At 36.1% G+C, this 27803-nt stretch overlaps 1 protein-coding gene across 3 annotated transcripts; it reads left to right on the forward strand.

The window, feature by feature from the left end:
* The first annotated feature begins 7887 nt into the window (after positions 1 to 7887).
* On the forward strand, positions 7888 to 27670 carry LOC114493010 (MAP3K12 binding inhibitory protein 1). Of its 3 annotated transcripts, none has more exons than XM_028507684.2 (9): positions 7888 to 8075; positions 11692 to 11811; positions 13580 to 13804; positions 13893 to 13989; positions 16426 to 16491; positions 16718 to 16870; positions 20602 to 20699; positions 26057 to 26095; positions 27064 to 27670. In XM_028507684.2, the coding sequence occupies exons 1-9, from the start codon at positions 7917 to 7919 to the stop codon at positions 27169 to 27171; spliced, it is 1065 nt and encodes a 354-aa protein (XP_028363485.1). In that variant the 5' UTR covers positions 7888 to 7916; the 3' UTR covers positions 27172 to 27670. The 3 variants fall into 3 exon arrangements, with proteins under 3 accessions (XP_028363485.1, XP_028363486.2, XP_035885058.1); XM_028507685.2 differs by having other exon boundaries at positions 7900 to 8075; positions 27067 to 27670; XM_036029165.1 differs by lacking the exon at positions 16718 to 16870 and having other exon boundaries at positions 7900 to 8075.
* The last annotated feature ends 133 nt before the right edge of the window (positions 27671 to 27803 follow it).

Here is a 27803-nt window from a genome sequence, read left to right on the forward strand (position 1 = left end):
AAGTGAATTGTTTATAGCATTCTTAGTATGTTTTACAATTTCACCTCAAGAGTAGAAACTTGGTTGTTGTTGTTTTTTCCATTTTATAAATCTGTTCACCTCAGATAGGCAAACACCTAAGTTCAGCTCAACAAGCCTATGCTGTTCAACTACTCTGCCAGGAACTGTGCTAAGCCTTAAGAACATGAACATGATACATATAAATGCCCATAGTTCAATGGGGAGAGAGATTCATAACCAAATATTCAGTATCAATGTGACATCCACAATAATGAAAGAATATGTGAGTTGTCGAAGTAGTTTAGCAGAGAAGATAAAATCTTTATGAAAAGGAATATGAGGAAAGACTTTCCAGAGACTTCCAAGCTGGAGTTTGAAAATGAAATAGTTTTCTAAGAAGGCATGGTTATACATTTGAAAAGATGGAGGCAAAAAAAATAGTGAAGCTTTGAAGTAAGAACGATTTCAGGAGCATTAAGCACCAAATGGTTTGTGGTAGAAAATGAGGCTGGAAATTTAGGCAAAGGCCAGATCATGAGAAGAGCCTTAGTTGCCATTCTAAGGAACTTGGACTTACCCAACAGGCCATAGCGAGCCAGAGAAGGCAAATAACATTTATTTTTTTTGTTTTCTACATTAGAAAAAAATTATTACTTCTATACATTGCACAAATATCTCTTGAGCATATATAGTATCTCAGGCATGTTGTTGGACATTGGATTACTTAACAGAGTTGTACTTTTAAAGCTCTTTATGAAGGATGTTTTTGTTGGTAAGGTAGGTAGATAGCCTAGATTTCAACTAGTGTTTCTATCCTCCCAGTAGGATCGACCTGCGGGACAGCATTTGTAACTCTTGCTAATGCCAAGACCAACAAACACTTTGAATCATTTCCTCTAAGCAGTACATTTTTCAGCAACCCATTTTATGAACTGTAATTAGTCTTTCACAAAAGGTGAATTATTTCCTTTATTCCCTTTCTAGATTTCATTACTTCACCTTTTTTTGTTATTCATTGCTATCTATATATTTCTATTTAAAGTTAGCCCAATGAAATCCACATCTTTTAAGCTACAAATGCTTTTTTTAAAAATAGAAGAAAATTTAAATTCTTTTCCAAAATGAAAGTAATGGACATTAGGAAAGAGTAAGACTGGTCCCTGGAAAGAAAAAATAATGCATAAATATGTTAAATTCTAAGTAGTACCTAAGCCAAGTATTATAAATGCTAAGATATAAGTGGAAGCGCAGAATTACTTTGTGCATCTATTAACACGAAGGTATCTGAAAGCCTAAGACAGTTAGTAAGGGTGGTATGCCTAACGTAAAAATGGATGTAATTAAGCATGTGTGGTATCATTTGATAGATTTTGGGGGTCTGTGAATGCTCAAAATATTTTTATATAAATTAATGGTAATTGCATCTTGGTTACACCATTCTGTCTTATGAAAGGTTTGATTGGAAAGTTCTACTTTTGGCTATTGCAGGGGAAATGACTATCAATTAATTCTATTTTAGGAGTTCAAGGGAACAAGTAAAGCTTGAAATTTCAAAATCAGTGATGGCAAATCAAGATAGAAGCAGTACCTTATTTATTGTATCTTAAAGATTGTATTCTTGTAATATACAAAACATGTTCTAAATCTGTTTCACACTAGTGTCCTAAATATTGGGGGGAGGAACCTTCACACCTAGAGGAAAACAAATGATCTGAAAATGGTTGCTAATTTGTTGTAAAACAAGAACTGCTAGTTAACCCATTACAATTATCTTCATTTTAACAAGAGAACCAGGGGAAAAGAAAATGTGCTAACATTCCAAAGAATCATGCCTGTAGGTTAGATACAGGAATGAATGACTTGAATGAGAAGGTTGCTCAATATGGGATTAGATATTGTGATTTTTTTTCCTGGATATCTCTAGACATAGGCTGGATTATAAACTTTATATCTTGCTGGGAACAAGGGAACAGACAAGACTTCTCAAGATCCTGTGAAGCCTGCAATCTTTAGATGTAAAAGCCTAATTAAGAGGCTCCCTAGGGACAGGTCAAAGGAATTCTTTTCTCCATACAGTCCTTATCCCAGTTCTTTGGTGCCTCAGTCCTCCCCTCTCATTCGACTACTCAAAAACTGAAGAATACACATTGTGCAACTTTCCACCTTTGCTTCCTCTACTGTAATTCATGAGACTATAAGAATTAAGGTTTTTTAATCCTTTATCTCTAAACTGTTATTTTAAGTGTTTTTGAATAGAGCTTAACACTAAAAATCCTTCTAGACTCGTTTTTTTTTTCAATTGGGAAAAACTTTTTTAAATGTTGGACTTTTATTATGAAATTACAAATACCTTTTAATAAAGCTATCTAATAATTAATACTTAGTCAAATTTCAAGTCAGATTTATGTGTTCCTCCTTATTTCAAAGATTGTGCTGCATGCAATGCTTGGGATAAATTCTTGTTGGAATCATATTCACAATGTTTCACTTCTTTGAAACAGTTTTGGGGTAAATGTCCCTACTGTATAACTCAGAAAATAGCAATGGATGCACGTTTTAAAACTTAACATAATTATAATACCACAATAATACAAAGCATTTTAAGAAATTACAATGAACAACCATGTGCCAAGAAATTGGACAACCTGGGTGACATGGATAAATTTCTAGAAACATACAATCTTCCAAAACTGAATCAAGAAGAAGCAGAAAGCATGAATAGGCTGATAACAGTGAAATTAAAGTAGTAATAAAAAAACTCCAGGCACACAATAGCCCTAGACTGAATGCTTCACAAGCAAACTCTGGTAAACATTCAAAGAACTAATTCCTATCATTCTCAAACTATTATAAAAAATTCAAGAAGAGGGAAGACTCCCAAACTCTTTTTACAAGGCCAGTTTATCCTAATTCCAAAACCAGGTAAAGACACAACTAAGAAGGAAAACTATAGGCCAATATCTCTAATGAACATTGATGCTAAAATCCTCAACAAAATATTGGCAATCTGGACTCAGCAGTACATTAAAAAGATCATATGCTATGATCAAGTGGGATTCATACCAGGGATGCAAGGATGGTACAATATTCACAAATCAATAAACACAGTATACCACACAAATATAATAAAGAATAAAAGTCACATAATCATCAACAGATGCTAAAAAAGCATTTCATAAAGTCCAATATCCATTTATGATGAAAACATTCAGCAAAGTGGAAATAGAGGGAGCATACCTCAGCATAATGCCATATATGAGAAACCTACTGCTAGCATCATATTCAATGGGCAAAAACTAAAGGCTTTCCCCTTAAAATTACGAACAAGCCAAGGGTGTCTGCTTTTCAACACAGTACTGGAATTTCTAGCCACATCATTCAGACAAAAAAAAAAAAAAGAAATAAAAGGCATCCAAATACAAAAGGGGGAAGTAAAACTGTCATTATTCACAGACAACATGATAGTGTACATAGAAAACCCTATAGTCTCCACACACACACACAAACAAACAACTACCTAACAAGTGAATTAGCAAAATACAAAGTCAATATTCGGAAATCAATGGTATTTTTCATACACCAACAATTAGAAAGAGAAACTTAAAAAAATTCCCATTTACTACAGCAACAAGAAAAGCAAAGTACCTAGGAATAAATTTAACCAAGGAGGACAAAGACCTGTACTTAGAAAACTAAGAACACTGAAGAAAGAAACTGAGAAAGATAAAAATGAATGCAAGCAAATACTGTGTCAATGGACTAGAAAATAAGCATCATTAAAATGTCCATACTACCTAAAGCAATCTATAGATGCAATGCAATTCCTACTAAAATACCAATGGCATATTTCACAGATCTAGAACAAATATTTCAAAAAATTGTATAGAACAAAACAAAAGGAATCCAAATAGCCTCAGCAATCATGAGAAAGAAGAACAAGGTAGGAGGGATCACAATACTTGATATCAAACTATACTATAAGACAACTATAATCAAAACAGTCTGGTATTGGCATAAGAACAGACACATAGATCAATGGAACAAAATAGAGAGCCCAGAAATAGATCCATTTCTCTACAGCCAATTAACATTTGACGAACAGGGACATGAGCACACAATAGAGTAAAAATAGCCTCATCAATAAGTGGTTTGGAGAAATGGATTGGTACATGTGAGAAAAAATGAAACTAGAGACGTCCAGCCAAGATGGAGTTGTAGGCATACACACTGTGCCTCCTTGCACAACCAAAAGGGCAATAAATTTAAAAGCAAAAACAACATATCTGCCAGAAAATCAAACTGTATGGAAGTCTGACAACCAAGGAGTTAAAGAAGAAACATCCATCCAGACCAGTAGGAGGGGCAGAGACATGCAGTCAGGAGGAGAGGACTCGCAGCAAGGTGGTGGCTGGAGAACAGGGGTGGGCAAGGCGGTGGCTGGTGGAGGGGGTGGTCCCACATTCACATGCGGATTAAACCAGAAGGAACTGGGGAGCAAGACAGACTGTGCAACCCAGGGTTCCAGTGTGGTGAAATAAAGACTCAATACATCTTACAGAAAAAACCTGTGGGGGTTGCTGTGGCAGAAGAAACTCCCATCCTCACAGGAGAGTTCACTGGAGAGACCCATAGGGTCCTAGAACATACACAAAACCACCCACATGGGAATCAGCACCAGAAGGACCCACTTTGCTTGTGGGTAGCAGAGGAAGTGACCGAAAGCCAGCAGAGAGCTGAGCAAGTGGCATTGTTCCCTCTTGGACCCTTCCCCTACACACAGCACCACAACATGGTCACTTCAGTTGCCCCACCCTAGTGAACACCTAAGGTTCTGCCCCTCACTACATAACAGGCAGGATGAGACCAAAAAACAAATGGCCCAAATGAAAGGACAGATCAAAGCTCCAGAAAAAATACAACTAAGCAACAAAGAGACACCCTACCTATCAGATACACAGTCCAAAACACTGGTAATCAAGATGCTCACAGAAATGGTGGAGTGTGGTCACAAAATAGAAGAAAAAGTGAAGGCTACGAAAAGTGAAATGAAGGGAACTAACAGTGAAGGGAAGGAAACTGGGACTCAAATCAACAATTTGGACCAGAAGGAAGAAATAAACATTCAACCAGAACAGAATGAAAAAGCAAGAATTCAAAAAATGAAAACAGGGTTAGGAACCTCTGGGACAACTTTAAATGTTCCAATCAGAATCATAGGGGTGCCAGAAGGAGAAGAAGAAGAGCAAGAAATTGAAAAACTCACTTGAACAAATAATAAAGGAGAATTTCCCCAATCTGGCAAAGGAAATAGACTTCCAGGAAGCCCAGGAAGCTCAGAGAGTCCCAAAGAAGTTGGACCCAAGGAGGAACACACCAAGGCACATCATAATTACATAATCCAACATTTACAGGTAAGGAGAGAATCTTAAAAGCAGCGAGAGAAAAGGAGACAGTTACCTACAAAGAAGTTCCCATAAGACTAACAGCTGATTTCTCAAAAGAAACTTTGCGGGCAAGAAGGGACTGGAAAGAAGTATTCAAAGTCATGAAAAGCTAGGACCTACAATCTTGATTACTCTATCCAGCAAAGCTATCATTTAGAATAGAAGGGCAGATAAAGTGCTTCCCAGATAAGGTCAAGTTAAAGGAGTTCATTATCACCAAGCCCTTATTATATGAAATGTTAAAGGGACTTAGTTAAGAAAAAGAAGAAGATCAAAAACATGAGCAGTAAAATGACAATAAACTCACAACTATCAACAACTGAACCTAAAAAGAAAACAAAACCAAAAACAAACTAAGCAAACAACTAGAACAGGGACAGAATCAGAGAAATGGAGATCACATGGAGGGTTATCAGTGGGGAGAATGGGGGAATGGGGGAAAAGGTATAGGGAATAAGTAGCATAAATGGTAGGTACAAAATAGACAGGGGGAGGTTAAGAATATTATAGGAAATGTAGAAGCCAAAGAACTTATATGTACGACCCATGGACATGAACTAGGAGTGGGGGGATGCAGGTGGGAGGGTGTGTGCAGGGCAGAGGGGAATAACAGGGGAAAATGAGACAACTGTAATAGTATAATTAATAAAATATATTTAAAAAATGAAACTAGACCACCGACTTACAGCATCCACCAGAATAAACTCAAAATGGATAAAATACTTAATATATGTCATGATACCAAAAAAGTCCTAGAGGAAAAACATAAGCAGTAAAATTTCAGATATCCTATGTAGCAATATTTTCTGCTGATATATCTCCTTATGGCAAGAGAAATAAAGGAAAAATAAACAAATGGGATTGCATCAAATTAAAAAGCTTATGCAGAGCTAAAGAAACCATCATCAAAATGAAAAAGGAACCTACTGTATGGGTGAACATACTTGCCAATGATATATTGGACAAGGATTTCATCTCCAAAATATATAAAGAACTCATATTACTCAACACCAGGAAGACAAATAATCCAACTAAAAATTTGCAACGGACCTGAATAGACAGTTCTCCAAGGAGGACATACAGACAGCCCATAGACACATGAAAAGATGCTCAATATCACTACCCATCAGAGGTGCAAATTAAAACCATAAGGAGATATCACCTCACATCTGCCAAAAATGGCTATCATTAATCAACAGAGAAGAAGGGCTGCCAAGGATGTGGAGAAAAGGGAACGCTAGTGCACTTTTGGTGGGAATGCAAACTGGCACAGCCACTATGGAAAACAGTATGGAATTTCCACAAAAAAATAAAAATCGAACTGCCTTTTGATCTCACGACTCTGCTGCTGGGAATAGATCCTAAGGATCATGAATCACTGATTGAAAAGAACGTATGCACCCCTGTTTTCATAGCAGCAATAGTTACAATAGACAAGTGGTGGAAACAGCCTAAGTGTCCATCAGTAAATGAGGGGACAAAAAACTGTGGTACATTTACACAGTGGAATACTATGCAACAGAAAGAAAGAAGGAACTCATACCTTTTAGGACTGCATGGATAGAACTGGAGAGTATTATGCCAAGTTGAGTAAGGAGTCTGTGAAAGAGAAATACCATATGACCTCACTTATAAGAGGAATCTAATGAGTAAAATAAACTAATGAGCAAAATAGAACCAGAGGCAATAGAATCATGGAACAGACTGATAGCTGTAGGATGGGAGGATGGAGATGGGGACTGTTTGAAAGAAGATGAAGGGATTATTCAAGGAATGTATATGAACGACCCATGAACATGGAAAAGGGTGTGGGAATTGACTGTGGGGGCAGAGGAGTGCAAAGGGGGGAAATTTGGGACAACTGTAATAGAACACCATTAAAAATTTTAAAATATAAAATGATATAATTATTTCGCAGATTTTAAATGCCATTCTCTTGACTGTAAATGAGGCATAATAAAGCATTTTATTGTTTATATGCTCGCATGAAAAATTAGCGACGTTAATTTGTGTAAGTTGTAAACTACCTCGTAGAGATGCAAATGTTCTATCCAATTAGTACAATTCTGCTTTCCAGGGTTTAGAAATACATGTGGGCACCTGCACCCCTGACCAGCAATCTTTCTCCAAACCAATCCACAGAGCTGTTAAAATGTCAACTTTTAAGTTGGGACTAATATGCTACCATTTAACTATAAACTTCCTCCTACCAGAACTCGTAAGCAACATCTAACAGTCAAGGAAAACCTCACAAAGCTACCCCTCAGCGAACCACACCTGCAATCATCACCCCAAAGACTGTTTCCAGCCCCACGCTGGTGGGCAGTTACCCAGTCTATGAAGCTATAGCTGCATCTGATTGGTGCATCAGATTGTCAGTCAAGTAGAAAGAGTGGTTTCTCAAAGTCCGGCTTCTGTCGAGCGCTGTGTTTTACGTCATCACCGAGCGACGAAAGCTGGAGAAAGGAGGGGATGGTGTTGGGGGCAGCCTGCGAAGGTGTCATGGCTGCTGTTGCTGAGCTTAGTCTTCCGTGCACCGGTGACAGAAGCCTGGAGCAGAGCTGCAGCCCCAGCCTCTCCCAAGAGGTGCTCTTCGAAATCTTCCGCTCCCTGCACACGCTGGCTGGACAAGTGAGTGATGGCCTGTGAGATGTTGGTACGGGAATTCTCCCGCCCTTCCTTTTTCCTCCAGCGGAGGCGGGGGGCGGGACGGGGGCCACGGGGCTTGGGGACCGCGGAGGCCTGCCTAGGACCCGGCCGGAGTAGCCGAGGCCGGGGAGGAGCCGGCGCCCAGCCAACTGCGCTCGGAGTGAGAGTGGCCGCACGAACCCATTTCAGGACCCGCTGCGGGCGAGATTTTCTTGCAACTCTTCTCCCCTGGAGTGAGTGAGGTTAGTGGAAACCTGGCTCTGAGAGGAACCGGCTGAACGAGTGCGGGAGAGCTGTGAGGGCTTGGTAGGCTCCTGGAGCTTAGGATACCTTTTCCTCCAGTTCATTCACTGTGGAAACTGGTAGGTTAGTATGGCCTGAGATTTCTGGAAGATCTCTCCACTTTTTTTTTTTATATGATTTGCTCTTAGGAGTCACTGACTTTTTTGCTTTTGGCCGTTGTGTACTTCAGTTACCTTTTCAAAGGGGGAGGAATATAAAATAAATTAATATGAAATAATTAGATCAAAAGTTGTATGAGTTATCCATGGTGGATACTGTTCACGTCAGAACTGTTATTTAACTGTTAACTACTTTAACTGGCTGATGCATAGCTTTTGCAGAAACGTCAGAATAAAATTCTGTTTAAATAAAAATGCTTCTTACACTATTCCAGTCAAGTCACTGTTTCGTTTCATGATGTAAAATGCAAAGCAAATTTAAATAAGCAACTTGAAAAAGCTTGCTTTTAAAAAGAAATATTTTCTCTTATAGCTTAGACGGAGTATTTTCTAACTATAAAAGTTTGTTGAGGGGCTGGTACTAGTGCATGTAGTAGGAACAGAAGGCGTTTGTGTCAGAGATAATGTAACTTCTTTTATGAAAAGAGCGTTTGTCTGATTTGTGAAAATTATTTTTAAAAGCTTTGGGTAGATGGAGAATCAATTTTTAAAAAGTTATTTCAGTATTTTAAAAAGTCCTATTATGTTTGTTGTGATTTACAAAGAGCATTGCTCTAAGTTAAATATTCAGTTTGGTGTAATAGAACAATTGTTAATGGAATCTGCTAAAAGCTGTAACTTTTAAATTCAGTTATTTGCCATGAACTTATAATAAGATATTCCAAAGACTTGGGAACGTTAACATTTCAGTCTTAAGACCCAAAACCTGTAAATGGTTTAAAAGTTGGAGCACTTTTTCTGGCCTGCACTGGAACTTTTAAGGTTTTTAGTTTTTTGTTTTATGTAATGAGATTTTTTTAAATGACAAAAGACATAATTTTAACATGTCTTTTAAAATATTTGCGTACTGAATTTTTAAAACATTTAAAAATTTAAACATTCAGGTATTCTGTAGGTACAAGTAGAGATGTAATTAAAATTTACTCATGTCATCTGTCAGAAATGTTTAAATATTTGACAGTTTACTTAACACAATGAAGTGACCATGTATGCAAGTGTTAAAAAATAAGATTGTGTCACCAATTAAATGGCTAACCATTTTGATAATACTCTGTATTTTGAGATTTATTTCTTGAAGAAGAGAATGGAAGCCTGAGTACCATACTTAACAAAATTGCCCCTGGAGAAAATTACTATTTCTTTTTGCAACCAGTTTAAAGGATTTTTTAAAAATGTATGTTGTGAGTGCCTAAGTTCATTCTGTATATTATCATTGTATTATTAGAGCTCAAAAAGGGAACATAAAATTGAATATACGAAAGTTTCTATTTCAGATTTCAAATTTATTGATTTTTACCCTTACTGCTTAGCTCTGGGTGGGCCATTTTGCCAAGCTGAAGAATTGCTTATTTTTAACTTGGATTGTTATATTAATTTTAAAAAGTTTTTATTGAAAATGCATATTTAAATAGTTCACATTAATGGCAGAGTAATACATTTTTGAGTGAGTGTTTTACAGTTATAAGTTCTATATAGTAAAAATAGAATTTGTATTATTATTCTATAATACATAGAATGCATAGAATTTAGAATTATTAACATAGAATTTATATTATTAACGGAATTTGTTGAATAACTAATTGGATGTGTTGGGATAGTTTTAATTTGTAGCAGTATTATGTGGTCTTCTGAAATTGGACTTCTTTAATTTCACTTGAAGTTTTACATAATCTTGCTGACTTAAAATGAGAATATCCAAATATTATGATTTATTTTCTGTAAGCTATTATTTTCTCTAGAAAATCTGAGTCTGTCCTTTGGTTAAGGATTGTTTGCTTTATCCGCAAACAGTATTCATAAGTTTGTATAGTCAAATATAGATCTCTTTGAGGACTGTAAAACTATAGTAATAGTTTATTCCCATACATAAGTTGTCTAAAAAAGTCTTTATAGACATTATACCACATTAACCACATTAACAAGATTAATGTGGTAATCTTAATATAGAATGTTAGTAAAATTGATATAAACTAACTTTTGCCAGTGCAACCTACACAAAACTTCCTTTTTCTTTGTAGTTGTCTAATACGGACTTTAAATGATTCTGGTCTCCTATTCAAAGAGTGGTAAATGTCTGTCTTACAGTATTCATTCAATATAGTGCCTTTTGAATTTCTTTGGTTCTTTGTACAATTATTCATCTTTTTGTTTTATTATAGTTACAACTCATAAGACTAGTATTTGAACTAATGTCATGCTTGTCTTTATTTTGTAGCAAATGTGACTAGTTTTTAAAAAACAATTTCTGAAAAAATAATATAGTAGTGAACTTGATCCTTCTATGCAATATATATCCTTACAGTATAAGCACGTGTTCCTAGAAAAGTTTATGGAGGTTCACTTTTATTCATTCAAAGGACGAAGGATAGAAGCTTTCCCTCTAACGTTTTTGCTGATTTTGATATTAATTTTATATTTAGGTTCTTGGTAGTTTTCCATATGTAACTTTATTTAAATAGGTCACACTTACCTCACTTATTATAAATTGAAAATACAATTCAGCAAAATATCTGGTCATTTAATCCAGTTTGTTTTTTATTGGAAGTAGATAAACATGTTGTCATTTATCCCTAGACTTTATATGTGAATAATTATGACTTTTAAATTATTTTAAAAATTTGTTAAAGTAGAAAACAATGAAAATGTGATACAGAAGACATCAGAGTAATAATATAGTTCAGTTATCTATTTATATCTCACAGAAAGAACGTGTCCATCAGTGCTTTCATAAATGTGCATGCCCCTCTGTTTAATGCTCTGAACCTGAAGTGTAGGATTCTGAATAGCACAAGCATATCTTGGCCTCTGTCAAAAGGTTTTTAGATATTGAAGTGTCAAAAAAGCCTCATCTTTTCATCTTTTGTGGATGGTTTCACCCCCAAAATGATCCTATTACAAAGAACCAAGAATAGAATTAGAATGAGATGTCATTTTACTTTTTAATGAAAATGGCACCTTTATTGGCCTTTTAAAATGGTAACTTGATAGAGCTTGTTACTAGTGTATCATTAAAAACTTGATAACTTTGAGCTAAATAGGCATGTGATTGTACAGAAATCTTTTTTTGTGTGACAATCCCATATATGTACAGCTTAATCGTATAATTTTTGTAATGTTGCTGGTTTGCCCCTTTGAAGCTTAACCTCAGAGATGATGTGGTGAAAATTACAATCGATTGGAACAAACTCCAGAGCCTCTCAGCATTCCAGCCTGCTTTGCTCTTTAGTGCACTCGAGCAGCATGTTTTATATTTACAGGTAAATTCTTGTTTAAAATGTTAACTCGATATAAGTATTAAGTGTACTTTAATTATAAGCTGGAGTATTTGTCAGTTCTATCTTAACACTGTATTAATAGTATTAATAATAAAAGATTACTTCATCCAGATTGGATCCAAATCTGTCAATTTACATAGTGATCAGAACAGTTACAGAAATATAGCCCAATAGGCTGATGTGGGTATGAAGATTGAATGAACACAATTCTATTCAATTCTAGACTTGCACTGAAAATTCAATACAGTTGCATCTATGGTGGGTTATAATTAAGCAATAAGACACGGCAGGTGTGTGTCATGCCATGATAATGATTCCATGCCTTGGGTGAGTTTGGAGGCTCATGGAGTGCTTTCAGTGGTTCAAGAAGTGGCATTATCCCAGCATGACACATCCTGGAGTGTCTGTTGCAATTAAACAGTTTCAGCATAGTTTTTAAAAAGAAAGTAATTTCTGTGGCATTAGTGTCTCATCTTAGTCAGTATCCAGTCACTAGGTTACCTTTTTCTTAACAGTTTGAAATAATTCATACTTTGTATTAGAAGACAACATTAAATTGTTATTTATAATACTATTGCTATGTTATAAAATATTTAGTATATTAGTTCAAATAACTGAATAGCATTTTGATCTTGCTGGTTTTCAGTTGAATATGTCTACAATTATAATTGATGCAAGTTTGCAGTTTATCTCTAATCAAAATATAAAATATGAATTGTCAAAAAGGTAACTGGAAGAACTGTTTGGACCGGTCAGTTTGTTGCTATTGCAGTGTAAGGTTTTCAGAAGAGTATTTGGTATAGGAAACAATGGAAGCAAAATTGTAGGTATGAAAAAATAATTGAAATACTGACAGATGCTGGTGTGTTTTGATTAATGGAAGAGACATTAATTTTCAGCTCTCTGTTTAATGACTTCAGGAAATTTTAACTCTGTTTTATGTTAAAAGTAATAGCTCTAGTTTTAAAGGGCAGAAGCAATGACTATAGAACTTAGTTGAGGCCTAATTGTGGTACAGACATGGGTAGTATAATTCACATTATACAGCAGGGTTTTTCCCCCTCTAGTATACTGATAGGCATGTCTCTTTTCATCTGTGGGTCGTGGTAGGTTTTTTTTGTTGTTTTGTTCATTTTCTTTGTAAAAATTTGATTTCATGACCCAAGAAGATACCTTGCCATGTCAAGAAAAGCCTGAGTGTTCACTCAGCCTAACACCTATGTATTTCATGTCTATACTCTCTCATTCACTTTGGCCAACTGCAGTTTCAAGTGGAGAATCTCCAGTGATATAGTGATAATGCAGGGCTTTGCTGAGTGAGAGCACTGGCTCTCATGTTAAAGAGGAAAAATACTAAGCCTAGTGTTCTGAGGAGGCATTTGAATGACATGTTAATTAAGTGGCATTGGTGCCAGAGGCTGAGGCTTTGATATGGCACAAAATAAAAGATGAGTGACAGAATGATTCCCTCAAAGAAAATTTTAAATTTCCTCAGGTTTTTTGTCTCTCCTTTAAAAAAAAAAAACACACAAAAAACAGATATAGAACAAATGATAATGGTCACAATACAGAGAACAGCATACAGTTACTTGTGGTCAGATTTATGTATTCTGATATGCTAACTTTTTATATTTAGCTATTTGACTCTAAATATTGCACTTATATGTAGCAGAAATTTATATAAACATGGTAAATGTATAATTGATTTTGATCAGTTTGAACCCCAGCAAATGGATTGTGTTCTTCTCAGCCTTTTTTAGCAAAACTTCAGCCTCTGATTAAAGAGGAGAATACAACTGTTGTTGAAGAGATAGGAAAAGGAGAAAAAGGGAACAAGAATGAAGTAGATGCCACATTTCCCGTAGGCGACCTACAAAAGGAAGAGCAGCACAAAGATTGTGATTTAGGGGATGTGAAAAAGACGCAGGTCCATTTTGATCCAGAAGTAGTTCAAATAAAGGCTGGAAAAGCAGAAGTAAGAAGGTTTTATTTTCGGGGGGAGCATTAGTTTTTAAATATTGTTATATTCCAGTTGTTTAAACATGCATACTTACTGTTTGTAGATTGACAGACGAATATCGGCATTTATTGAAAGAAAGCAAGCTGAAATCAATGAAAACAACGTCAGGGAATTTTGCAATGTTATTGATTGTAATCAAGGTAACTATCTAGAAGAATAATTTTCATAGGATTTTAAGAACAGTTTTTACAGTTGCTCTGATCTTTCACTTGTTTTTAAAAATAACATTATGAATGCAGTTTGTTTCATAAGTTTACTTAGAAACCAAGGCAACAGAATTTCCTTCTGTTTAATAATTGACTATATTGCAAAATGGTTTCATTTACACAAAAATCAAATAAAGGGTAACATAATAAAAGGCTCATGTTTACCACAGGTGCAATGTTTTGAAATTTTTTTAGAAAATAAAGATGAAGTGTGAGTAACAGGGTTGCTGGGTCTCAGTAAGGAGGAACTAAGCTATATACATTTCATGCCTATAAATGTACTTACGAAATTATGATGTGAACTTACATAAAGTGAACTTAGTAAAGTTAATACTCCTCAAGAGGGAGCAATTTTCTCAATACTCCTACACTGTTCAAAATGTTTTATGTCACGATAAAACCAATTTGTCATGAAACTGTAATGCTTACGCTTTTTTCTTTCTCTCACTTGCTGTTTTTCATCAGATTCTCCTTTTCCTCCCCAGTTGATGCTATAGTATATTTATAGATCTGCAAGTATGCTGCAGAATACAAAATATTGTAAAGCACTGGCATAGAGCATTCAGGTACCATAGTAATAATCAGAACAAGTAGTCCTATAAAAATTATGGAGAAGAGTTTCTAATTGGAATGAGGATTTTCCTTATTGCTTCTAATATCTCATGGCTAATTATCATGAATATAGAATTGTCAGATGAACCTAGAATTGACTCTTACTATATCGGTACACTGATTCTCTTAATGAAATAATACATTCTCAAGTTGGGTCCTAAATTCAGCCTTTTCTACTATTAACCTTATATGTGCATATAGGTTTGGTATATTTTCCTGTTAGTTTCTCAAAACAGGTGCAGCAGTGGCAGAATCTCAGGTACTACAGTCCAACTGCAAACAACCCATGAGAAAGGGTTTGTTGAGGGAGCAAGCACATGTGTCACTAATGTTATTCCTCTGTTCTCCCCGCTAACTCTATTATTATAAACCACCAGGGGATAGAAATTGACAAGAATTGAAATGCTCAGCAGGATTCCTTGGCCTATTCAATTTCTTGCTGGCTCAAAACAGTGCTAGCAAGAATTGCTGTAGAGAGTGACTAGCACTCATACATTCACTGTCTTCACACCATGCTGAATTTCTGTCTGATGGGTCATTTAATCTATATGTTTGGAATATAGCTCCAAAATGGATGATAGCTTCTTTTTTTAACCCTTAGCCCTGTGAAATTTTAGAAAGGGAATAGAGAAGTGATAGCCCTTTAAATATATTTTGAGGTGTCTCAAAACAAAAATTAAAAGAAAAATGACTGTTTAGTATTTATATATATAAGGTAAGTGAATTTGGCATTTATTCACACAGTTTGGTTTTATCAACAGAACTATTAAGAAAACGTAGACTGAAAAAAATACAAATGTATTATTGTAATGTGTTAGTGTGTGCCTTTCAATACTTCTCATTTTGATTTAAATATATCAACAGTGGATTTTTTAAAAAAATTCAGTGGGGAAAAATTTTCCTCTCAGGATCTCTTTTGCCATTTATTTTATTATAAAATAAGGACAACATTTCAGAAAATGTACTGTAATGGATGGTTTTGCCTAATATAATTTAAAATATTTTATAATATTTGAAATATATGTTATGTTAACATCTTTCTAGTAGTCCCCCTTGCTTTTTAATTTATATATTGATATCTCATTTGTAAGAAACTATAATACTTTTAATCTTAGAAAAAAGAACAAATTCCCACAATGTAGCTTTCAGAAAAGTGCATTTTTTCATAAGGGGCAATCTGGAAAGAGATAGATGGCTTTGTGATATGGGGTTTTTTTTAAAGGAGCATTGGAAATCTGGATAAAGTGTTTGTGTGGAGTTCAGAAATAAAAATGTGGAAGTGTATAATTAATCCTTTTTGTTAGATGTTCACTAATTTGGTCAGTATGTAATATCAAATAATGCTGTAACTTTTAAAAAGAAAGTTCAGTAAAAATAATTAGTTCTTTTTATTTCTATGTTGAAATAAAGTGAATAACCTCTCTTTGACTTAGAATTAAGATATTCTCTGTACTATATAAAGTTTCCCCCCAAAGGCCCAGATGGTTTTTAGGGATATTGGTATTCATTAAAAATTATATTATGCCACTGAATGTTGAGGACTTTTGTATGTATAAATCCAAAAATTAGATTAGGTATTATACATTTTAGAGGGCAAAGATCACTACATTTTATCCTGTATATGATAGTAATTTATTTACGATCACTTAAGATTATATTCTCTTATTATATGTTAACTAATACAAATTATTGGATGTTTGTCAAAATCTCATACATTTGAAGTAAGAATATACTTATATTCATCTAATTTCTCCTTAGAAAATAGTTGTGCAAGAACCGATGCGATTTTTACCCCTTATCCTGGATTTAAAAGTCATGTAAAAGGTAAGTACTACTTGATGAGGCTTATTATAGATTATAAGCAAAATGTAATAAAAATGACTGTCCTATCTAAATTTTGTTTATTTTAAACCAAAAAATCCTGCCTTTTGTCATACTTGGGTTTGTGGTTAGATGGTCTTTATGAAAAATATATAAAGTACTGTTAAGGAAAAAGAATTCTTGGTTTTTGAAATGTAACTTTAATAGGCTCAAAAGTTTCTTAACTTAGTTTCTAGAGTTGTGAATACATATGGACCACAGACTCGGCCTGAAGGGGTGCAAGGGTCAGGTCATACACCGAGCAGCATGCTCCGAGAGTGTGGTAATCAGGCTGTCGAAGAGCGACTACAGAATATTGAGGCTCACTTGCGATTGCAGACAGGTAAGCAGAGTGCTGGGCAGTGCTCTATAATGTAACTGTGTAAGTGGCTAAAGAAGTTCCAATTCATTTAGTCACCAAAGTTTTACTCAGCGCCTCTTATGTATTGTACAAAACATGGTTTTGGTTGGTACAAAAATGAAAAACAAAACATAGTCCCTGCTCTCAAAGAACTTATAGTTCATGTGTTTGCGCTCTTCTTTCTCTGCTCACGAGTTTGAGAGTTTTAGTAGAATGGGAACAGGTTCCAAAGAGATACTGACACTCAGTTTATTAAAGTCAGAGCTGAAAACTAACATAGTCTTTTCCTGCCATTAGTTTTATAACCTAACTGTGACCATTGTTTGTTCCTGTCACCTACATGTACTAGGTACAAAATATTGATAAATGTGATCCTAGTCGTCAGGGAATTCTCACTGAGGGTAAGCATATAAATAAATGAATGCCATGGGGAAAGTGAAGTAACATTCATTGAATAATAGTAAGTGCCAGTCACTCTGAGAGAATTCTGCATATGTCAATTCACTTAATATTTAACAGTGCCCTTGTGAGGTGTTGGATCTGTTGTCGTCGTTGGATAAAGAAACTGCAGTTCAGAGAGCTCCAGCAACATGCCCAAGGTAGCGATAGCTAGAAGTCAAACCTAGATTCTAGAGCCCTGGCTGGCGTAGCTCAGTGGATTGAGCGCGGGCTGGGAACCAAAGTGTCCCAGGTTCGATTCCCAGCCAGGGTACATGCCTGGGTTGCAGGCCATAACCCCCAGCAACCGCACATTGATGTTTCTCTCCCTCTCTCTCTCTCTCTCTCTCTCTCTCCCCCCTCCCTTCCCTCCCTAAAAATAAATAAATAAAATCTTTAAAACAAAACAAAACAAAATTTAAAAAAAAACAAACCTAGATTCTAACTGGCTGTAAAGTCTGAGTCTCCCTCCTCATCTAGTCGTGAGATTCTGTTGATTCTCTCTTCAAAATCTCTCTCAAATCCACCCACTTCTTTCTCCACAGCAACTACTCTCGTTGAAGCGACTGTGTTCTCAGACTGGTAGAAGGATGTAAACTGGTCATTCTGCCATTAGACTTCCTTCTTGAGACCAATTTTTTACCCTGTGGCCCAGTTGCTTTTTCTAAAGCTCAAATCCTGTCTTGCTACTCCTCAGCTAAAAATTCTTTACTGGTTTTCTGTTGCCCTTATATGCATACCAAACTTAGTACTTATTCATTCCACAAATAGGTATTAAGTTCCTATGATAAGCCAGGTACTGTTCTAGGTACTGAGAATACATGTAGACAGAAATTCCAGTACATTATTTATATGTTACCCTAGGAAAGAAGGGCTATGGATGGAGCAGCTTGACCAAGGAAAGGGGAAGGAGATTCAGATGGGTGGGGGTAGTATTTTAAACAGTGTGATCTGCATCTTTAGTTTCAGCCACATCTCTGGGCTCCCCAAGCTTCCTATTCATTTTGCTATCATAGGGCCTTTACTCAGGTTTTTCCTTAACCCATGCTTTCCCTCCTGACCCCGCACTGGTGTGGGTTACCCTTCTTGGTACTCTTGTCTCCTCCACTAGATATTAAGGTCAATGAGAGCAAACTGTCAGGTTCATTACTATGTACCTAGTGCATTGGCTGGCACAAAACAGGTATTTAAATGTTTGCTGAAGGAACGATTTGCTCATTTTACCTTTTTAGATACTTGCAAGGTACAGTGGGTACACAAAGTTAGTGCCTAGCTGTCTTGGGAGGTCAAGTAATGGTATCCCTGGTAAAGTGACCTTTGAGCCTTTGAAGTGTTAGTAGGAGTTTTTCAGTGGGCAGGAGCAAAGGGTTCCAAAAATGAACAGCATCTGCAAAAAGTTCTGAAGCATAAAATATGGTTCAGGAAACTTCTGAGTCTAGTCCAGCTAGAGTATTTGCTGGATAGAGGTAAAAGAGAATGAGTATATCTTCTTGGGTCATAAGAGATTAGTGTTCAAATTAATCCCCTTGCCCAGAGCTAGATGAATTTAAAATATAGCTGTATAAAAGGATTGACAGGTGTGTTAAGTCTAGTAGTATCAAGTAGTTAATTTTGAAAAATACCTATTGAATTCCCACTACATGCCAAGCTCTGTTTTAGACATGAGGGATACTGAGATGATGTAGTCATAGTCTTGCACTTCAAGGACTTTATAATCTATTTGGGAGAAAAGCAGATTAATAGTGAAGTGGAATGTTAAGGGGGCTGTGAAGGAGTGTGATGGGGGCACAAGGAGCAGCGGCATGAAGTCATTTGGGCGATGGTTTATTGAATCAGTGAAGCTTGAACTGGCTCTTGAAAGGTGCAAGGTTGAGGCAGGGGACATTCTAGGTACAGGGAGCAGCAAGAACAAAGTCAAATGAATGAGTTATTCATTTTACCTTACTCAAGATCAAGAACTACCAAGATCCTGAGATAAAATAGATATTTTTAGGATTTTTATATTTTACAGGCTAATACTTTTGATAAGAAATTTTCCTGTATTCTTTCATTGCACAATCTTGGGTTCATTCAGTCATTAAACAGCGAGCACCTGTGTAGTCTATGAACTGATGCTTCCTAGGTTTGTGCAGGGTGCAAGCTGACAGCCATACCCAATGAACAAGTCATAAAATTACGCCCCCCTGGATCTCAGAGTGGAGGATCAAGCAATAAATAAAATACATATACAGAATATTGGGTAGTAGTAATGGTTTGGAGAAAAGTAAGGGAAAGGAGAGGGGATAGGGGTGCCAGGTAGGGGGAGGTGGCAACACTGGTAGTTTTTAAAGAGTTGTGAACCCTGACCTGAGGTTGGTGAGAGCAAGCCTTGTGAATATGGAGGTAGAGGGAGCCACAAGTGCTAAAACTGAGGGTGCGTGGCCTCGTTGAGTAAGAAAGAAGGAATTAAGAGACTCGGATGACATGACTATGAGAACAATGTCCAAACTCTGTGGGACCTGTAGACTGTTGAAAGGCTTTGACTTGGAGTAAAATGTGGAGTTTTTGAGCAGAGAAGTGACATCTGTCTTACATTTTAAAAAGATCACTGGCTGTCTTGCTGAGAATATGGTCTGTGGGAGCCAGGCAACAAGGAGCCCAGTTTGGAGGCCATGGTGGTGGTCTGGGAGAGGTGGTGGTCTGGGCCGGAGTGGCTGCTTCAGAGGTGTTGAGAAATGAAAGGATTTGGGATGTGGTCATAACCTTGAAATTTGAGTAACCTTAATTTACCATCCCCTACCCTGGAAAGTTTGTTAGTTAAGAAAATTGTGAAACTCCTCATAATGTTGTTCTAGGTTAAAGGAGAAAATATGGACATGTAAAGAGTAATATAAATTGAAAAAAATGATCAGCATATTGCAGCCACTGAGTTGAATTTATCAATTATAACTGCATTTTCTCCTCCCAAGTAACTATCAAAGTCTATTAGAAATACAAATTGTTCTGTACAGGAACTGCTCAACATCTTATAAAATGGATTTAACATAAAACAAAACTCATAGTTGTATAGGAAGCCTAAATGGAACTTGGGGAAGAGGTATAGTATAATAATATATCCTATAGTTTATAATATGAAAATGTGAGCTAAGGATTTTATTCTAATGTACTCTTGTTAATTTATTTTAATTTTAAATATTTCCCATTCCTATGCATAAGTATCTTTGCATGGTATTTTAATAACAAAAATTGTAAGGAGAATTGTTCAAAAGTATCTCAGAATGTTTAAATGTATTCAGGTGGTCCAGTGCCAAGAGACATTTATCAGAGGATTAAAAAACTTGAGGATAAGATCCTTGAATTGGAAGGCATCTCTCCTGAGTATTTTCAATCTGTAGTAAGTATAAGTATCTTTTAAAAATAACTAAGTGTTGTTTTATTTTAGGATTCGTCATTATATAATAATTTACTCGTTGATCTGCTATATGTGAAACACTTTCAATAATTCAAAGATGAATGAACATAGTTCTGTGTAGGGTGTCGCCTAGTTTTTTAAAAATTATGATTCCAAGTATTGTACTGTAGACTCATAATTTTTTAAGGGGGTAATTTCATTATACGTTACGCAGTTTCTGAAACTTAAGCCATTTTTGTGTCATAACATATCAGTCTAGGTGGTAGTCCAACTTGTCACTGTGAACCTGCTGTCTTGTAATGCAAAGGCTTCTTCTGGGACCCAGCTCTGTCAGTTCTCCTTCCTGTCTCTCTGATCCTTCACTCTTCACGGACTCCCTTCCTCAGCTCATGCACGTTTACATTTCTCCCCCACACGGAACAAACAGACCGCAGTCTGCCACCCTGCCTTTTTCTTTACCTTAGCCACTGGACTTTGAAAGACTAGTGTGTATTGTCGATTCCTCAACTCTAGCATTTATTTGGTCATTTATTCATTCTTATCTCTTCCAAGGACAGTAAGAAACAGTGTTGTGCTGATAGGTATCTTCTTTGTAACATCGTTGTGCTTTAGACAGTGATCCTGAGCTCACTGTATTATTCCCTCCATCTTCTGGAGTGATTTTTCCATAACAGCTGCCTTTTCTGAGGTCTGGATGTGTGATTTTGTTTTTTGGTTTTCTTTTAAGCCGTGGCATATTAGAAAACAGCTAAATAATGTAAAAGTGAACAAAATTTTTAGTAATATTTTTTCTAAAACTGTGAAATATTATGTAAAATAGCTCATATCAGCATGGATCATTATAAGTCACTGGTGAAACTATATTTAAAATTATTTTAGGTATAGCATCAATCTTTCCAAAGTCTTAAATTGGGTATTAGAGTGAGGTACGCAGAAGTTATTTCTAGATGAAGAAGGCAGGTTACATAACAAGTGAGCAGTGAATTCTAAAGATCACAAATTTAGAGAAAGAGTTTTAGTGATTTACTTCCCTCAAATGTAAAATGGTGTTTGTTAAAGTATTAAGGGCTAATGCAAGGAGGATTAAGTGAGGTAACACCAGTCAAGCACTTACCACCCTCCCCAGCACATAGTAAAACCTCAGTATATATTGCCAGTTACTGCGTTTCGGGAGCCATCCATGAAGTAGCCGTATAAATGTGAATGTCACACAGTTCTTCTAGCCTACACTTAAACAGTTTGAGAATTGTTGTTTATACTACATGATTTCAAAGGTCTTCATACTGCTAGGGTTATTTTTTTAATGTATCTTTCTAGGAAACCTTATTAAGATTTTATGCCTTTTCCTACAACAATCTACCATAAGTTTTCCCATTAAAGTTGCTTTTATTATGTAATACCTAGGCAGGATATTTTTCCAGTTCAGTTTCATACCTTGTTAATATAATTCTTGTTAACAACAGAATTGATCTTACAAGAGAATATCATAGTATTAGACACCCCCAGTGAAACGTTGCCCCATCATTTATCTCTTTGATTCTGATTTATAAAAGCTTAACATATACCGGTTATGTAACTTGGTTAACAAAAGAACAGGTTCTTCAAATCATAATCTTGTTTTGGGGGGTTCTACTATACATAGGATAGAATTTTTAGGGTGTTTGGTTAAAGAGGTAGAAGTAGTCAGATTATAGAGGACCTTAAATGGTGTACCCAGAAATTTAACGTTTCTAAAGTTTAAATGCCCTTAAAAGCATTTAAGCATAGAAGTGACTTGTTCAAGTGTTATTTAGATGATTTATCTAGTATTGTCCTGGGAGATAAATGAAAATGGAAAGACTAAGAATAAGGAGACAGTATTATACTAAATTAGATGTGAAGTGAGATCCTGAACTAAGGACATGAGAATAGAAAAGATTAATGCAGGAGTCGGGAGGAAAGAAAAGTTGACAAATACTGTGTAGATCATTAATATGTGGAGAGACATAGAGCAAGAGTGAGTCCAGTTTCTTGTTGGGAAAACGATGCAATCATTAATAGAAATAAAATCTGGAGGAGGAGATGTTTTGGGGAGGATGTGAATTTGAAGTCATAGCAGGATATACAGATAGAAATATTGGGTAAGCTTTTCCAGACGGAGGACTCAGCACTTGAGACATCTAGGTGACACTGAAGTGCAGCGCACGAAAAGGGGAGCATTGAGAGAAAAATAAGACACGAATTGTACCAGGTTTACAAAATAAAACTGAACAATGTAAAGTTATGTTTATTTATGAAACAGACATAAAACTCTAAAAGTAGTTAACATACATGAAGTAGGAATTACGACAGAGAATAGTATTTTTCCCCCTTTCATATAATCATTCCAAAAATCTTTACCCTTCACATTCAACATGGAAAGATTTGTGTGGTAGTATTTTTAAAAATTTAAGGGCATCGCATAACAGACCATTTAAAAGGTACAATCCTTATGAGTATTTCCAAAGAATTACTGATTTTAAATTATGACCCTTGAAAACAGTGAGTATAACATGCTTCACAAGTATGTTTCCACAGCACTTTGTTCATTCGATAGCACTTATCACTTATAATTACATGTTTTCACACCTGTTTTTCACACTGTATTTTGAATCTCTGAAGGACAGGGACTGTCTCATTCATCTTTTAACACACAGAATGTAATAGGCATTGACTACATGTACAAATGAATGGGTAGGACTTGACTGATAGTTAATTATTGAACTTTTGAAGGTGTGTTAACTTTGTTCCCAAACACTGACTAGGCAAAATCTTAAATTTGTTCTGTATGGTAACTTCTGGTTCTTAGGGAAGTGTCAGGAGAGGGGGTTGCTGAAGACCAAGACAATCTTATGCGTACAGGCCAGGCCTGTGGGCCCAAAGTAGGGAGCAAACACAGATCCAGCTGGAAAGTTAAATTGCAAACACATTTAGGAGGGCCTTGAAGGTCATGGGAACCAGTTTGCAATTCCAGTGTCGCTGAGAAAAAGAAACCTGTAATTTAGGTTCCTATCTGATGGCATTATGAGGTATGAGTTGGAAAGAGATTAGAGTCAAGGAGAGTAGTTCAGGAAACATCATTGTCCAAACCAGGGAGAAATGAAGTTTGAATCAGGGCAGTGGGGCCAGAAGGGAAGAAGCATTTAAGACACAGCATCTTTAAAGTCAGTAGTCCTGAACTGATCAGGAGTAAGGAAGGGGGTTGGTCAGAGAAGAGGCCTCCTTACCACTGAGTTTCCTTGGAGCATGGGTTCCCTGGACCTCTGTGTGTGTGTGTGTGTGTGTGTGTGTGTGTGTGAGAGAGAGAGAGAGAGAGAGAGAGAGAGAGAGAGAGAGAGAGAGAGAGAGAGAGAGATCCCCTTTTCATCAGGACATGGGCAATGCAGCTAAATTACCTGCTAAGGTAAAATCACAGGAGAGAAGAGTCATTTTTAAAATTATGTCTCTTTAGCTATTTAGTGTGCTGTGCTCTCAAATATTTCTCCCAGATACCAAAAACTTAAAAATTGCTACCTTGTGCCTAAAAACAATAAATTTTAAAGCTTTTCCACAGTAGATGTGTTTCTAAGTGTTCTACCTGTTAAAATACTCTGCTCAGGTTTCAGATAAGTCTCTTAAGACATCATAGTGGGTTTGTTTTTTTTTTTTTCATCCTCACCCAGGGACATTGTTTTTCATTGTTAGCAAAAGAGGAAGGAGGAGAGAGAGTCAGAGAGAAACATCAATTGCTTGCCCCTTATGGGCTCCTCAACCAGAAATCAAACCCACAGCCTTTCAGTTTATGGGACAACGTGCCAACCAACTGAGCCACACTGGCCAGGGCCCACATTTTACTGTTTCTAGTCGTTGCACCACTGATGTCCTTATTTGCCTTATTCTGATACTTTTCACTTTAGTGTCATGATACAATGACGCTAAAGTGTCTGATTGCTCAATGACATGGAAACTGGCAATACTGTACAGATTAAACTGTTGAGAAAACAAAGGGGAGTGAGTTTATTTTCATCAGGTTTGTAAAAAGCCAACTCTGGGGAGGGTGAGACACTGAGCAGTGACCAAACTAAACATTAAGCCCTTACCTGCCCACAAGTGCCACCAGTGGTATTCAGCTCAGTTTGGCAAAGGAAGGAACGTGTTCATAAAGCAGTTTTCCCCCATATTTAATAATTCTCACACTTGAATGATTTCCCATTTATAAGTATTGATAAGAGGCATACCTCAGTATTCCTTGAAACAGCTTTTGACACAAGGAAAATGTGTCTTCACCTTTGTTCTAAACCTCAATGGTCAGAAATGTTCATGAGAAAATTTTGTCTTCTACGTTAACAGTTTCTTTGTCAAATGTACTAATATACTAATTTGCCTTTTGAAAGCTTGTGGTTCTTTGAAGCCAAAACAGTATCTAGACAATTCATTAGGTCAGTATTTAAAAAGTTCAACAGTGTGTAAGGATGTTGTCAGCTTAATACAATAGAAATTTAAACTCAAAATGGCTTAAACAATATAGAAATTACCTTATAAAAGAGGAAGTTCAATGCTAGTGCAGTCCTCAGGGTTAAATGATTTATTGGCTAAATCATGATTGGCAAAGAATTGGGCTCTTTCCCCTCTCAGCTCTTCTTAGCGGTGGCTTTTTCCTCAAGTAGATGGCAAGGTGACAACAGCACTGTCACGTGTCTAGTCCAGCAGCAGTGTCCTGAGGAACTTGCCTCCTTTTAGGGTTTTCTCTTAGAAGTGAGGAGATTTTGTTCAGAGGCTCTCCCCCTAATCCCCAGCAGACCTCTCCTCACTCATGCCCATTGTGGGCACTGACAAGACTGGTGGGGTGGGACCTGAGTTCCCCAGTCGTACGGAGGGGCAGTGGGTAGGTGCTCCCTCAGCCACAGTGTCCTGCTGTAGTCGGGCAGGAGTGTGTGTGGTGTGTTTTCACCCTTTGCCCTGGTAGTCCAGATTCTGTTTTCCTCCGTCGGTTGCTGCTTCATTTGTTCAGTATCCTGGGATGGAAAGATGATAAAAAAGAAACTAAGAAGATCCCCAAAGCACCTCTTTCCACAAACACTCAACCTCATTAGAAGCTGAGAATTAATGGGAAAGTGTGTGTAGCCAGGGACAGGCATGTCGCTGTGATGTTGCTACTATATACTTTTAATATCTCTGGATAGTAATTTCCAAAATACAAGAAAGTGGATGATGGTTGCAGATAGTGGTTGCTGAGTTTGTGGGCTTTGTTTCTGCCAGGGTTGTCCATATTTTATTCAGGACTCTGTGAAGGAAAATTGTTTAGATTTTGTAAGCATTAATATTTTTTACTTTTAATCTAGAACTTTTCTGGCAAAAGAAGAAAAATTCAACCACCTCAAGTAAGTTACTGCATTTTCATTTTAGCTTCTGAAACAGTTTGATTTGCTGTATACCTTTCTTAATAAAAGTTTCTACTACTGTGGCTTTTTAGGTCATACCTGGGGATTTAGAACTAAAATAAAGGGCACCATAAATTAATGTACCTGAATTAGAGAATTAATTTTAGTTCAAGGGCATGGGATGACTCAGATGGGCCTGCCTAGTAAATATAAAAGTCTGTATTCAGCTGTTAATAGTAGAAGGGATGTATCAGTTACAAAATGCTAAAAAGTCATAAATGCTTAAGTAATTTAAATCTCACCCCCACCCCCTTTTGCAGACACCACTAATTAGCAGCATCTAAATCAAAGAAGAGGGACAGAGGGTGTCTTCAGCCCATCCCTGTCCACAGTAATGATGTATTAATTAGCTTAATCATAATTAGTAAGGTTTTGTTAGCTTTCAGTGGTGGTAATATAAATTTAAGTTGGGGAAAACTTTTAAAAATTTTTGGTTGGGTTATTTTTTAAGTGTAGCATGTTACTTGTTTTTTTACTGTAAAATTTAGAGGACATTTTTTAGAGGATCCATTTTTTTCCAGGAGAGGTAGTTGATTGCAATTGAAAGACAATTTCCAGGTATTTTAAGCACTCATGCGAATCCTAAACTTTAATTTTTGTTTTTTCATTGTTGATTATGAGTATGGTCAGTTAAAAAAAGTTCTTATAATCCTTTCACAGAATAAAAAGCCCAGGAGAGCTTTCATTAGGAAAGAGAAAGAAAGAAATATTTAGGCCTTGTTATTTTATACCTTAAAATTCATGATAGAGTCAACATATATGGTTCAATTTTAAAATTATTCTCATGAGAAAAGAAGACATTTATCATGCTTTTGAATGTTTTAAATATGTATAGTTCATTTAGCACTCTATCTGCATTGAGATTCTTCAGAGTCTTACTCAGCAGTTTGTGTTCTTATTGTTTACAGCAGAACTATTCACTGGCTGAACTCGATGAGAAGATCAGTGCTCTCAGGCAGGCCCTGCTTCGGAAATCCAGAGAGGCAGGGTCCATAGCAACTCACCACCTTCCATGAAAAACTCCTTTTATCCTTGTCATCTTACTTCTTATATTCATGTGTGTGACTTACTTTGAAATTAGTTAAATGGATACATATTTTTCAATGCAGATATCCCTCTGCAATCAATGTTTGTTTTCACATGAGTCCATTTTACAACAGGTAATCTTCAGATATTCCAATGAATTTTGAAATAGTTAATGCATTGAAAATAGCATTGTCAGAATTTATTTCCTTCTGTTTTAAAGGAGGTATTTTGGAAATTAAAAAACTTAATACATCTTTTTTGTGTGTGTGTATGTACCACAGAAGGAAGATTTGCTTTGAATAGTGATATTTTAAAAGGACTTTATATTTGTAACACTGATGTTAACCAGTTTATTAGTTTAAATTTTGTACATAATAAGGCATTCAACAAAAACCTAATTGACCAAAATGATTTTTAAATGCATGCATACTTTTTTCAGATGTCTATTGAAATGTAAATAAATAGTATATTCTACCTTTATCCCCTTATTGACTGTGTGACTTTGAGCAAGTTATTTATTGATCTCTCTGTGTACCTTGCTTTCCTTATCTGTAAAATGGGACTGATCTTGCCATTTTAATAGAACATATGGTTGTTGTGAAGAATAGGTGAAATCATGCGT

Source organism: Phyllostomus discolor, chromosome 1 (genome assembly GCF_004126475.2).
Source record: "Phyllostomus discolor isolate MPI-MPIP mPhyDis1 chromosome 1, mPhyDis1.pri.v3, whole genome shotgun sequence".
Lineage (NCBI taxonomy): Eukaryota > Metazoa > Chordata > Mammalia > Chiroptera > Phyllostomidae > Phyllostomus > Phyllostomus discolor.

Bases quoted from the DNA above. Each gene is read 5' to 3' on its own strand.
- LOC114493010 (XM_028507684.2), top strand. From the start codon at position 7,917: ATGGTGTTGGGGGCAGCCTGCGAAGGTGTCATGGCTGCTGTTGCTGAG. The intron at 13,990-16,425 runs GTAACTATCTAG...ATTTCTCCTTAG, and splicing joins TGTTATTGATTGTAATCAAG to AAAATAGTTGTGCAAGAACC. The intron at 26,096-27,063 runs GTAAGTTACTGC...TATTGTTTACAG, and splicing joins GAAAAATTCAACCACCTCAA to CAGAACTATTCACTGGCTGA.